Source organism: Myripristis murdjan, chromosome 22 (genome assembly GCF_902150065.1).
Source record: "Myripristis murdjan chromosome 22, fMyrMur1.1, whole genome shotgun sequence".
NCBI lineage: Eukaryota > Metazoa > Chordata > Actinopteri > Holocentriformes > Holocentridae > Myripristis > Myripristis murdjan.
Window position 1 is genome coordinate 25,016,711 of NC_044001.1, and position 14,336 is coordinate 25,031,046.

Below are 14,336 nucleotides of genomic sequence, written 5' to 3' on the forward strand. Positions count from 1 at the left end.
TCCACTTTTTCTCACATATCTATCGGTTTGTAGTCTTAATTTGAAAGTCAGATTCTCTATATGCTCAATTTCATTAATAATTCTGATTCAATCTATTTTAGTTGGAAGTGTAGTTTGGAGCCAGTTTTGTGTTATTGCTTTTTATTTATTTATTTTTTATTACTAGCTGTAATTATTTTGCAAAGATACTGGTAGGTTGTTTGGGATTTTTCCCAAAATATAATGTAGTAAATTACATTTCTTTCTATTTGTTATTAGTATTATTATTGTTATTATTATCATCATCATTTTTATCATCGTCATCATCATCATCATTATCATGTATTTCCTTTATCTCTGTAATTCTTTCCATTAAGGCACTATTTTAGGGCATGCCCATAATAAATGGAAGTGATCCGCCTTTTTTTAGCGACACTCTCTCCAACATTAACCCTGTCCTCAACTTCCTCTTTGTTTATTGTTCATTCTGGGCATGGTGAAGGATGAGACTAAGTTTCCTCTAATCCCTCCAAACATTTTCATCTATCTCCATGCCAGATTCTTTTCTCACTTCTTTTAAATGTAGTATATAGAATTATTTGTCAGGTTTTGTATACTAGTGTGTAGTTGTGACATGTGACATTTGTTGTTTTTATTGTTCTACAGGGCATACAGACACTCTGCAACTAAAACAAAGCCACACATCCCTTTAGCTGGGAGTCCCTGATACAGAGTATCTTTATGGAATGTACAGATACAAGTCAATTTTCTTTCAAACACAGACAAAATATAGTCTACCTGGTCTTGGTGCAGCAATCCATGGTGCATGATGTTATAGAAGTGCGTGAGGAAGTCTGTGTTTGGGGAAACGTCTTGTCGTCTCTTCATGATTCTGCAGATCAGCTTATAAGCGTGGAGCTTCCCCTGCTTGTAGCGCTCTGTCAGCATGGTGGCCTGGAGGAGAACATGCAAACACACACATTTTCAATGATGTTTGCTGAAGAATTTATCAACAAAGAACTTCTCTAGCTCTACTGAGAGAAAAACTTTCTCACAATGTTGAGTAAATTTGATCAAAATCTTCAATTCCATCCACCTTTAGAGTTTAATACATCATAATTTATATAAAAATACTTGCATGGGAACCCTGGTTCTGGTATACCTTCTAGCAAATCAAATAAAAGTGAAACTCAGCATTTCTTCTGAACTTCAGCACTCCCCCACCCCTCTTAGTGCCCAGTAGTGGTTCCACACTGACAGCCTGGGGACCACTGATCTATGTCAGGCTCTAATGGTGCTTTTCCACTAGTACCTACTCGGCTCGACTCTACTCGGTTTGTAAGCTTTTCCATTACGTGGTAGCACCTGGTACCAGGTACTATTTTAGTACCTACTTGGGTTCCAAGCGAGCTGAGTCGAGCCGCAATGTGACGTAAATGCCGTGCAGGCCACTGATTGGACAGGGAGTGACGACACATGAGAGGGAATCCTTCACGAAAACCAAATCCGGCATTTTTAAAAGAAAATGGCAACAGTGACCATGTGCGTTGATCATCGCTGAAGTTGACAAAGTTGGAAAATGGCAAGCAAACTGGTAATGTGGTCAAATGAAGAGGTGGAGACTTTTCTGTGCTTGGCGGTGTGGCTGCCTTGCTATGACGACTCCACCGGCGGCGAGGTGGTACTCAATTGTAATGGAAAACCACCGAAACCGAGGTGAGCCGAGTCGAGCAGAGTAGGTGCTAGTGGAAAAGCGCCGTTTGTGCTGTAGCCCTGCCTACCTTGAAGAGCCAGGGGGTGAGGATTCTCAGGGGTGGGATCAGAACAGGAGGCGGAGGAGATGATTGGTTGTCCAGAGAAATGCCCAGATTATCCCTGATCTGTAGAGAGAGGTGTCATCTTACCAATACATACAATGCATGCATTATATTCATAAAAACTGTGTGCATTGTTTTATTACTACATAAAAACAATCTGAATGTATGTGTATGTGTGTGTGTGTGTGTGTGTGTGTGTGTGTACCTTAGCCAGGTTTTGCCACAGTTCACACAGGTAATCAAACACTTGAGCGTGAATCTCGGGGTCTTTGATGCTGTTAACGTCTCCTAAAATACCCAGCATCCTCCGCCACATTACCGTGGCAACATCGGCATGCCAACCAGTCAGAGAGCCGCCTGCCATTACACTGCAGTCTTCACTGGGGAACTCACTGGTTTCTAAAATGAAATGAATCAATCAATCAATCAGTATAAAGGAATCAGTGGTTTCCCAGATTTCAATTCATGGAAAAACTCATAATAATAAAAATGTTTTAGGGGTCACAGCTCTTTAGAGCAGGGTGATCCATATATTCAGTGGGGTGGAAAACTGAGACACACTTCCTCTACATGAAGAATTAGTTTTCAGTTACTTTGCCACTTACTTTTATTTAAGTGGAACTGGAATTACAGCATCGGTTAAATAGCATATAGCTCTACCAAAAGCCATCAACTCCCATTTAAATGATTTTGTCTCAGATCAGAGATGATCCACCTGTCATCATCAGTCAAGGTTTGAGACATAATTTAGTTTACAATGTGGGTTGGAGGACAGCTGAGTGTAAACCCTGGGATGAGAGTAGGTTAATTTATACTTACATGGTACCAAGAGTGCAACCCAAAATAAAGCTACAATATCATTCATTTTGCTGTGGGAATGAGCAATTCCGCTTTGGAACCCATTGGTGTAATATGGTGTTTCTGTATATGTATATCTGTAAGTGTGTGTGTGCATGTGTATATTACCCAAGTCATCGGGCGTCTGCAGGACGGAGTGGTGCAGCTTCTGATCCAGCTGCAGGTGTGTGTGCGAGTGGGAGTGTGTGTGGTCGGTGTGTTCAGCGGTCAGGGTGGCAGGAGAGGGGGTCTGGGAGCGAGAGCCCCCCAAGGAGTGCATGGGAGATGCGCTCTCTGAACCTAGACACACACGCACACACGCACACACACACACACAGGAGAACAGAGGAAACACCGAATAATTCATGGTGTGATGATTTTTGGTTAAGAGCAGTCTAAGAACAGAGATAAAGCACATGTTTCGTTCTGATTACTGACTTGTCTCAGTCCATATTCCTCTGGAAGCAGAAACATGTACTAACTATACGCCTATATTAGAAAAAGAATCGTTACTGATCCTGTGAGAGGATTAATTAGGTTGCTGCAGCAGCAAATAGTAGGATACAGCATGAGAAAAGAAACAGGACAGAAATATGCTAAATATGGTGCAACCGTACTACCAAAGTTACAATACTACAAGGTAAAGAATGAATTATGCATATATAATATATGATATAACATGCATAAAGGGACTGAAAATGTGTGCTGTTCTCATTAACAAGTCTGCAGACTGCATTTTAGGAAGTGTGCAGAAATGTGTGCAGGTGTGTATATATGTGGTGGATTCTACTCATCAAAATTCATTTTTACAGGTGCGTATGAAATATCTACATCCTCAGATGGAGCTGTCACACATGCAGAAAATGTGACAATTTGCAAGTGTATGTAAGTGTGTGCTTGGCATCGGTATGGAATACTTGGCAGTGAATTAAAGCTGTTGGTATGTCTGTGGAAATGTGGAAATCTATCGAGGAATAGTGAAAGAAAGCTAGAGACACATAAATGGTCTGTGTGTACCAGTGACAGTAACAGTGTGGCTGAGGCTGCTGGTCTCTGAGTCGATGTGTAGCGTCGTCAGACTGGCTACTTCCTGTTCTTCACAGGCCACGCCCCCTCCCAAACTGTCCTGGTCCAGGGAGCTGCCTCTCCCCCCTCCTCCTCCACTTCCTCCTGATCCAGCTCCTCCGCCACACGTCTCTGAGCTGAAAGCAAAATCTGCAACAAAAACAACACAACTTGTACATTTGCGTTTAAGGCAACTGACTTGTTCATTTGCTTCCTACTACAGATTCAGACAGGACAAACCAGAATGTGATAGAGTTTTCCTTCAAACTCTTTTCCTCATCTTGTCACCATTAGTGATACTTATTCAGCAAGACAACAGTGTATAATACCATTACGTTTCTATGATAACCTCCAAAGGATCATTTTGAAATATAAGCAGCTACTTATTTATAAATTAGAAACAAATAACATCATCAACATTTGCCTTACACTTCAAAAATGCATAGAAAAATCATGTTGAGCATAATTTGGTTTGCCCTCCAAGATGGTTATTTGCTTTGGTAATTCTTACATCCAGAGCTACAACAATTTCTCATGAATCAATTCCTGTGGCAGAGACACTTTTCTGATAAAAATGGCAAAATGAGGATGACACCAATGTTGTTTGGTTCCTTACTGTCAAACTTGCAGCTGGAATATCGAAAGGCATTAAAGGAGTCGGATTGGCTGTCTGAGCTGATGACATCGGAACCACTGGCGCTGGCAGGTGAGGTCCACTCAGAGGGCACCCCGGGGTCGTCTATAGGCCGGAGGTCATCTGAGGGCCTTGACCCCTGGCTTTGACCCCCCTCCAGGAGCTCCGGCAGGTCCCTGGGAACCTCCAGACTCCCTGGGCTGCTGCCGCGACGGCCCTGTGTGCGCCAATACAGGAAGCAATATAAAAACAATATTAAACAATAGGATGCTCAGTTAGAATCTGGCCCAGACCCTCTGCTGCATGTCATCCCCTGTCTCTGCACTGTGACTGTCTAATAGAGCAGAAATGCCCAAAAAATAATAAATAAATAAATAAATAAATAAATAAATACATAAATAAATAGGCCAACTAATGAACACCAATTAATCATATAATTTAGTCCTTTACCTTATTATTTATATCATTATCATATAAATCCACATTTCCAAGGACATTATTAAACACTGGTGTCAGTTTAGGTAGGTCTTTTTTTACCCATAATTTTGATGTATGAATTATTAGCTGGAGTAATACACAACTAGAATTCATCTCCAGTGGCCTACTGAACTAGAATGGGACTCACCGTCTGACAAAGGGTGGTGGTATTTTTTGGGCAGTGGTGAGCTTTTCTGAAATGAGCAGGAGGTGGTGGTGGTGCCAAAAGAGCAGAGGTAGTAAAACTCAGGTGGTAGAAAGCCACCGGCTCAAATCATAATTACAAACATACTGACAGCAGTGGAAGGCAGCAACATATACTGGCAGTGACCTCTGGTTTCCAAATTAAACCTAGTTATTCAACAACATCTGCTTAACAGTAAAACTTTCCTATTGGTTAAACGAGAATGACAGAAAGGCTGAAGATCAATCTGGAGGTTAAATGACCAGTTACCAAAAACAACAGACTGATGGAGTGAACAAGTAGAGGAACGTGACTGTAACAGAAAACTGGCCACAAAGTGTTGAACGTCAACAGGCCAACCTTTTCCTCTACAAGAGTGTGTGTGTTTGTGTGTGTGTGTGTGTGTGCACACTGACCGCTGTCCCCCTGGCTCTCAGTCTTTCCTGGATGAACTCATCCATGAGGTCTGAGAAGTTTGGGTTCGTGCTTCCCACATCACTGGAGACTGGACGGGCCTTTGGAACCACCTCCTCTTTGTTGGCTATGACACATACAATCAAATAAACACACATACAAACACACACACACGCACAAGTTAAGAAATAATCAGAGGGCAAATGGATGATTGTTGCACACGTACTCCAAACACTCAATGAAAGGATGGATAGTTAAGTTGGACACAAACATCCACAGGTGGACAAGCAGACAGGCAAAACGTAGACATATATAGACGTATAGACGGCAAACACACACAAGAGTGACAGTGACAGATCCACACACACACACACACACACTAGGGGTGTAACGATCCATCAAGCTGGGTCGTTGTCCAATTAAATGATCAACAATCCAATATCATCGATGCAAAGTGAAAACATCGATCCATATCATTTCTGAGATAACGATATGCCTTTACTTAGAAATTCCCATGCCACGTCTATATGATCACTTCTGTCCAGGCGTGCGTCCTGCCATCAAACTGCGAGCGCCAGGCAGATCATGCAACAGCCAAGGGAAAAAAAAATGAAGAAATTTACTCCCCTCTTGGGAATAAATCCTTAGTTTGGAAATATTTCAGATTTCCGAAAAAATACAAAACATATGCCATCTGCAAACAACGCCATGACGAGATAAAATGCTCGTATGTTGCTGTTAGAAATCCAAGGCGATGAAACATAGGTATGCATTGTTCATTACTGAAAGGTCATCAAGGGTTCTTTAAGTTAACAACAGATAGTCTACTTTTACTCTCTCTGTTAAGAAGAATAATTTCTCAAAAGTCTATTTTTACTTTTTTAATAAAAAGAATAGATTGGTTTTCATTTAAAATGTCTAGAAGAACTCGGTCATTAACTATTAGCTCACATAAATTGCTTTTTGTGAGTTAACAGAAATGTAACTGGTATAGTCTCGAATCGATCTGAACTGAATTGAATCGAAACGTCGTGGCAGATGTTGTGAAAAAGGAAAATACGATATTGTTGATATACTATGTCATGATGAAACTTGTAATTTACACCCCTAACACACACAGGCACACACAGACACACATACACAGCTCAAGGTTATAGCCACAATAAACTAGCTCCAATAACTATTTTTAATGTACAGAGTTTGTAGCCTGTTAGTTCACCTGAACTCTTTTTTTAAGCAGAGCCGAAACATTTACATTTTGTCTTTCTCCCTCTAAACTCTGGTGTTCAGTTTAAGGGATACAGTGACATTTGGCTTTTGTTTTGACACTTTTTCCCTCATTCATAAGTCAGTGTTTTTACACTGAAAAACTGATCACAAGTTTGGTGGCATTTCTTGTCACTCTGGAAAAATTGAAATTCCTGCAGCTGGTTTTTAGTGACCAGTTATTATCAAATGTCACAATATCCCTATGACATACAAAACTATTTGAATTTTTTGTAAGGCTATCGAAATACCATCATGTGGATACTGTCTGAAGTTTCCCTGTGTTGATTGTAAGAGTAGCCCTGGTGTGTATGTAAATCCTAGGAGGTTATCATAAGACTAATGTTAAGGGAAAGCAACAACACAACAGGTACGTTAAAAACCAACCAGTAAAACAATGCAGGAGTTAACTCATAACATGCAGAGAGAGAGAGAGAGAGAGAGAGAGAGAACAAGAGAGAGAGAGAGAGGGAGAGAACGAGAGAGAGAGAGAGAGAGAGAGAGAGAGAGAGAGAGAGAGAGAGAGAGAGAGAGAGAGAGAGAGAGAGAGAGAGAGAGAGAGAGAGAGAGAGAGAGATGTTACATCAAAACAGGCAGCATATCAGCAGCCCACACTAGTCACATTAGGTTACTGTGGGTTATGTTGCTGTAAGCTTGGTAGTCATGACAGCAGTCGGTGAGTGAGTTGGTTAATTTTGACAGCAGACAGCATCTATCAGCCCCAAGCCACAGGGTAGCAGACTGACCACCTACTGTATGAGCCAGCTAATGTTCTGTTCCTGTGCCTGCGACTTGAAGCCATAGCTTGACAGAGTTTGGTCATTCAAACTTTGTTGTTCAGTAATGACTTGTCCTATCACTACGGTGATTATACAGATGGAGTGGTTAAAATTTTACTAAGGAGGGGTCGGCAAGTTGGCACAGATTGTATGACATGGTTAGACTCATAACAAAAGTCTTGAGTTACAACATTTGAGGATGCTTAATTCTTAAACATAAAACTCTGCCATCTAAACTGTATGGAATAAGCATGTTGGTTTCTACTGACTGCCAATACATTTAACCGACATAATACAAAATGTTAAATAGATTGTTGTCTAAAAAAGGCTTTCAGATATGTAGTTAGCTTGCTGGCTGCATGGTGACAAAGTTTTCTTCAGGTTTACTGAGTTGACACTTTTCAAGTGATGGCTCTGGCTGTGTTTAGCTAGAACTAAAAACAAGCCCATATATTATGTCACAGCAATCTACATTTGCAGACAAATCTCCCCTATCAAACAATGTTACTGCATGGATCCAAACCTATAACTTTTTCAAAAGTCTCTTTTAGCATGGATGTTATATACTTAGTTTTCCACTAGCCCTCCAAGATGGTTATTTGCTGAATCATTACCAAAAGAGACAGATAACACACTGATATACCATATAATGGATTAGCTCAAGTGTCAAACACATCAATAAGTTTGGTGAGATGGCAGCTGGCTGCAGAGTAATAAACTAGTAATGCCCTGGTTGCTTGTGGCCTCAAATTAATCTGACCTTGAAGTCTTATTGCAAATAAAAGACACATCAAGTCTCTGTCAAGATATGGCAATACGCAATATTTCAGACCCAGGTGTAAATAAAGTCATAAAGGACACACCACTTCCCCAGTTGTAGAATTAGTCATGAAGGGTCTCACTTATCAAGCAAAAGTACCCAAAGAATCCGAATGTAGTCAAAAATTCCCAAACAGTAAATCTACACTTTAACCTCATATGAATTACAGGAGCTATTATACTCTATTATATTTCCTTCTCAATCTTGCTACACTGCAGCTGAATTTCCAATGTCTGTTACATATATCCGTCCCCCAGCCCTCCCTTCCATGCCCCTGATATTAGGGTCTTACTTTTGGGTACCTAATCTGACACTTTTGAAGAACTGAACACTTCTGAGTTCATTAGGGTACTTTGGGGTTCCTGTCTGAGCAATTTTGGGTACTTTTGGACAGTTTGGGGTAGCTGTGTGAGCTCTTTTGGGTTATGTGAGCACTTTTGGGAACGTTTGAGTACTTTGGGGAACTAAGCACTTTGGGTATACTTGTGTGATTAGTAGGACCTTTTTTGGGTAATAATTTATATATACATATATATATATATATATATATATACATATATATATATATATCCAAACTTGCCAAGTGTATTTCACACTGGAACAACAGCATGAAAGGGTTGACATGTGGTCCAAATACAAAAACAGCTGTAGCATTATATACATGCTAAGCTGCAATATTATCTAACACTAAAGCTTATCATACAGATTGACCAGTTAAACACACAGCCAGACAGACAGACAACCAGGCACGTGTCAACCAATAGCTACATATCACTGCTGGTGTTTGTCAGCAGACAACACACTGGAAAGAATGTGGAAGGGTGCCCCGTCTCCACATCCAGACACAATCAAGACAGTATAACAGTCCTAGCACATGGCATTTCGCAGCTATGAAACTCTCCCCAGTTCTGTGTGGCTATTTCAATACTGTCCTCCTGCCCATTCTTCCTCTGAAACAGCAGTCTTTGTTGGCAGAATTAGAATGAATAGAAAAATGGTATTTCCACCATTGATTTAAATGTGAACACTGCACAAGACTCAGAGAGTTATGTGAAGGGGAGTCCTAATCATTGAATCTTTGATATAATTACTATGTCCGATAGCAGTGTATCAAATGACCATTTGAGATAGTTTATTTAAGTGGGCACATTTTTTATCCATTTAAATTCTATGACTATGTCATTATAAAGTGGCTATTCTGACATTAGAGCCTATACTGCATTCTGGTGGTCTGGGGATGAACTACAATCATGTGTTCACACTACATAATGATGCACAAGTGCTCTCTCTATGAACAGATTTTCTACCATTGATTTCTCTTTCTAAACTGGATTACATACCTACACATTTAATCTGAAATGTAATATATATGACAAGTGCAGAGATGCAATAACCTTCCAAACGGCTGGGAATGTTTAGGTTAATGTTACAACCTTTGTATACAGCTTTTGGGACATAGCTGTTGTTGTTGTTCTTCAGTACAGTGCTTTTTTTGTATGGTCAGGTCCCTTTTCTTTTTATCTTTTTCTACAGGCGGTTGTATGTTTCTGTAGCCTGCTGGTTTCCTTCTGTGCAGCTGAGAAGGGCCGAAGTCCGGGGAGGAGGCGAAGTAGGCGCGAGGAGGCCGCATGCAACATCCAGGAGGAGAGGGAGGAGGAGGTGGAGAAGAGGGAAAGGAGGAGGAGCAGAGGTTAAAGTCCCAAAGCCCTTAGGAGGAGGAGGAGGAGGAGGAGAGGAGGAGAGGAAGGGGCTCCTGAGGCAGAGTAGCAGGTGGGAAGGTACGGGGAGGAAGGGCCTTGACAGGAGGCGGGCTGGAGGAAGGGCTACGTTCAAGAGGAAACACAAAAACAGGGAGGTTGAGTTTCAATCCAGCAGCAAGATGATGAGTTTCAGCCAAAAAAAAGTCATTCATTATAACAAACCAGTTAAAAAACAGCAAAAAAGGAAAAGAGAGTTGTTGGTGTTTGTGTTTTTCTAAGAATTTGTCTCTTCCAGTTTGTTGATGTTTTTATCTGGTGTAGTTTACAGGTGTTGTGTCCGTTGTGAGCGCTTCGTTCATTCGTTGCAATCCTCACCTGGCGACGTCGTCTTTCGTCCAAAGTAGCCCAGGACATGGGAGTACAGGTCTCTTAGAGATGCGTCGCCCATGGTGGCCCGGCCCTGTCGCTGTGGCGACGAGCCTTGGGATGACCCTTGACCTCGGGGCCGGGGCTTGGAGGAGAGGGCATGAACCACAGTCTTATACACACCACCCAGCAGAGCCACCTGGTGGTGCCGTGAGGCAGTGCTACCTGGCTCCTGGGAGCGGGAACGTGAGGCTCGGTGTCGCAGGGCTGAACGCCCCAAACGGCCACGCACCCCTGCTGACAAGCCAGAGACACCTGACCCACTTGATACTGCCTCAGAGTGACCCTCAGGGCCCGGACTGGATCTCAAACTGGAACCAGGATGGTGCTCCTTGTCCTTGTCCCCCGCTCCAGTCCCAGCCCTGTTTTCCAGACCTCCAGCGCCTGCTGCGCCCCCTGACCCGGCATGATCCCCACATACCGTAAGGTCCCCAGACACTGACTTCTCATATGCGCCTCCTTTATGGCTAACACTAGCCACAGAGCCAGACTTACCTGCACCCCCTGCCCCTAGCTTCCCCCCGACCCCAGCTCCGGCCCCAGGCCTCTCCCCAGCTGAGTGACTGTGTGTGTGGAAGTGGCTGAGGCGGCGCAGCCTGGCTCTCCAGTGGGCCTCTTTGCTCTCCAGGGGGTTGTGGAACTGGACCGACTCAGTTGAGGGCCGGAAACTGACATGAACCCCGCTACCATGGCGCTTCTTTGAGCGGCCCTGGGCCGTCTTGGACCTGGTTTGGTCCGAGGGAAGTTGGCTTGCTTCAGTGCTAGATTCTATCTCAGTAGTGTCTTGTCTGATTAAACGGGACTGCTTGTCTGCTGCTGGCTCTTTATCCTCCTTTCTCAGCTCTCCTCTCCTCTCTTCCTCCAATTCCTCCCACCTATTACCTTTTCCTCCGCACCCTGCTCCTCTTTCTGTGTTGACAACTCCTATTCTTTTCTCCTTCTCCCCAGTCTGTCTTTCTAAGCTGGAGCTCCCTCTAGTGCTAGGAGGCTGCCACTGACACTGTAACTCTAGGCACTCATAGATGCTACGCTGCTCTGCCTCGTTCTCTTCTGTCGAATCTACACTGCTATGTCTCACTGCTTTACTTACCTGTCTGTCCTCTTTAACAGTCTGTCTATCCTCTCTGACCACCTGTCTTGCCTCTCCTAGCTGTCCTGTGTGTCCCATTTGTGCTTTGGCTACCCCTGTTTGCACAGAGACAGGTGAAGGTGCAGCAGTAGTTTCTAATGAATGACTAATATTGTCCTTGTCCTCTGTCTCCTCCCTTTTCTCATTTTCTCTGTGGGTGAGATAATACCTAATAGAGGAGAACAAATCATCCTCTTCTATCCCAGCCCCCACATCTCCCTCTTCTGCATCCATTTCCCTTTCAGACAAAAATGTGAAAGCGGAATCAGAACCGCTCACCCAATCAGAACTTGAGCCCCTGCTTCGAGAGCCAATCTCATGCCAGAGCTGGTCGTACAAGCTACCACTGTCCCGCCCCTCGGAGGAGGATGAAACAACACCATTGGAGGTAAAAGGGGCGGAAAAGGAGGGGGAGTGGAGAGGGTGTGGGGGTGTTGGAGCAGCAAGGCTATTGGCTGCGAGTGAGGAAGTAGTGGTGGAGTGGTGGTGAAGGGGATCGGGGATCGAATGGAGCTCGCTTTTGGGCTCGTCACCTTTGACCCTCTCCGCGATGAAGGGCTCCATGATGTCAGAGGCACTGCTGCTCCTTGCAAGGGAGGAAGGGGGTGGGCCATCCAGATCACAAGCCCCACCCTGGAACACTTCAGAACAGGAGATAGGAGGGGCCTCCTCACTCTGGGAGGAATGGCGCATCCGGGAGGGGCGGGGTGTCAGGGTGATTGGTGGATCCTCCTGGTCTGGTAGTTAGGAGATGGGAAAAGAGGACTGAGGTTAGCAGAGGTGGGACTGAGAATGCATATACACAAGCACAAACACTCAAACAACAATACAAAATATGTGAAGATACAACAAAAGAAAGAAAGAAACACACACACATATACACAAATATGACCTTAGCAGCACTCTGATGATTATAAAGGTCCAGCCACACAAAATTTTACTTAATTTATATACTTTATATAGAAAACATGTCATTCATTTACAGGACTTTACAAATTTCATTTAAAATTAGACATTTCTATCAAAGTTTGTAAAACGGTGTACAAGGACCATTTCTGAGGAAAAAAAGACTGACAGTGTTAAAAGGTCATAGTCTGACTGCTGAGTAATCAGTTTAAACTGTTTCAGGTCTGCAGTTCTGAGGTCATTTCTTAGGGATCTGGATCTTTTAAAATTTGTTTGTGGGCTGGCAAACCAATACATCAAAATTTTGTTCCTGGATGTAGAAACTGAATAACTCTTGAATGATATTAACGTTTTAGATCAATGACTTGGAGAGCACAAAGTTTTTGTTTTCACAGTATGTCTAAGTCGCCATCATTGTAAATTCTGTGGCACTATTTTGAATCCTTCTCAAAAGGTTTTGTAATTATTACCAAGATACAAAACAGCTCTATGATTCTCTGACCTTTAAGTCATTCATTGGTCTCTACCAGCTTCATATCATGTATAGCTGGACCCAAAACAGCAAACACATGCACAAGTGCATGACCATCACAACACAGAGAAAACAATGGTGCAGGTAAAAAAAAAAAAAAAAAAAAAAACACTGGTAAACAAAACAGCCAACACTTAGGGACAGCATTCATGGCAGTATCTGATATTGATTGCCCCTGAACTCAACAAGCCAACACTGTCCACAGGGGAAAAAAACAACAACAACATCTAAAGCCAAACAGAAAAATAATTTCTTAGCGAAAATTTTACAATTTTCAATAATTATCAAAAATTATTATTGATTATACTATTCACAGCGTGCCTTATTATTACGTAAGAATATTTTAATATTAATTAATTAATTAATTATAAACTATTAATTAATATTAATTAATAGTAAGCTAAACAGGAACCACAGTTTTTCAACTTTCTGCAGTCATATTTCTAGTTGGGGATATTTCAGTGGGGACACCAAATGGTACAAGAGTATGTAATATTTCCATAAAGCCTATACATTTAGAAAGGCAGGAGCTAATAGGTCAAAATCATGCCTCAGAAGTAAATACTCTTTGCCTGCATGTGAAAAGCAATTGAAAACATATTTTTATTCCACTGGTAAGCAAAATGTCTGTTATGTAACTAACTTAACTGTTTCTATTATCATCAGAATATAAAACGGTAAGAAATGAGAATTTTCTAATGCTAAAAAAAGTAAGAAAACAAGATGGTCAATTTATATGTATACTGCATAATCAATAGCATAAAAAAGCTAATAATGACACAAGTAGTTGAAGCTATGTCATGCACACACACTCACAAAAAAAAATAATAACAGAAAATAAAATAGACATTACAACTGGTATAAGTAAAATCACTCCAGCAGAGAATGTTAGCAAAGTAAAATCATCACTGCAGCCTACTGAACAAGATAGGAGGAATCAAATTAAAGACCACACCAAGACATCAGTGGTGGGGTGGGACAACAAGTTGGAGCAGAAACAGAGGGGGGAGAAAGGTCTAAATGCAGGCAGGGAGAGAGGTAAAGGCAGAGGCAGAAGGAAAAGTGTACAGGCAAACAGAGAGAAAGTAAAGGAACACAGACAGATGAGCAGGCAGACGTGAATGTAGGCAGGCCGACAGGTAAAGGATGCAGGGAAACACGCAGAGGACCAGGTGGGTATATGAGCATATATGATTCCAGACAGACAGACAACTGACAGACACAGATGCACAAGTTACGTCTCCAGTCTCCATCCAACAACAAAACAAGCCATTACTGATTTGACAATTGAGTTTCATGTTCAATGCATTTCTATATGATGAAAAGTTTTTTCCTGCCTCAAGGGAACATTTTTTTGAATGTTGAGGAAAT

At 42.1% G+C, this 14,336-nt stretch overlaps 1 protein-coding gene across 5 annotated transcripts in view; it reads right to left on the reverse strand.

Moving 5' to 3' along the window:
- The window catches only part of ralgapa1 (Ral GTPase activating protein catalytic subunit alpha 1), a 91,240-nt gene that overhangs the window by 58,447 nt on the left and 18,457 nt on the right, over positions 1–14,336 (reverse strand). For 3 of the 5 annotated variants that reach the window (XM_030044405.1, XM_030044408.1, XM_030044406.1), the window contains 8 exons: positions 10,348–12,264; positions 5,410–5,534; positions 4,315–4,549; positions 3,651–3,848; positions 2,763–2,933; positions 2,002–2,195; positions 1,761–1,859; positions 778–933 (listed from right to left, as the gene is read on the reverse strand). In XM_030044405.1, the coding sequence (XP_029900265.1) occupies positions 778–933; positions 1,761–1,859; positions 2,002–2,195; positions 2,763–2,933; positions 3,651–3,848; positions 4,315–4,549; positions 5,410–5,534; positions 10,348–12,264 (3,095 nt within the window). The remainder of the gene's footprint in view (positions 1–777; positions 934–1,760; positions 1,860–2,001; positions 2,196–2,762; positions 2,934–3,650; positions 3,849–4,314; positions 4,550–5,409; positions 5,535–10,347; positions 12,265–14,336) is intronic. The other 2 variants (XM_030044409.1, XM_030044407.1) reach the window with 1 other exon arrangement.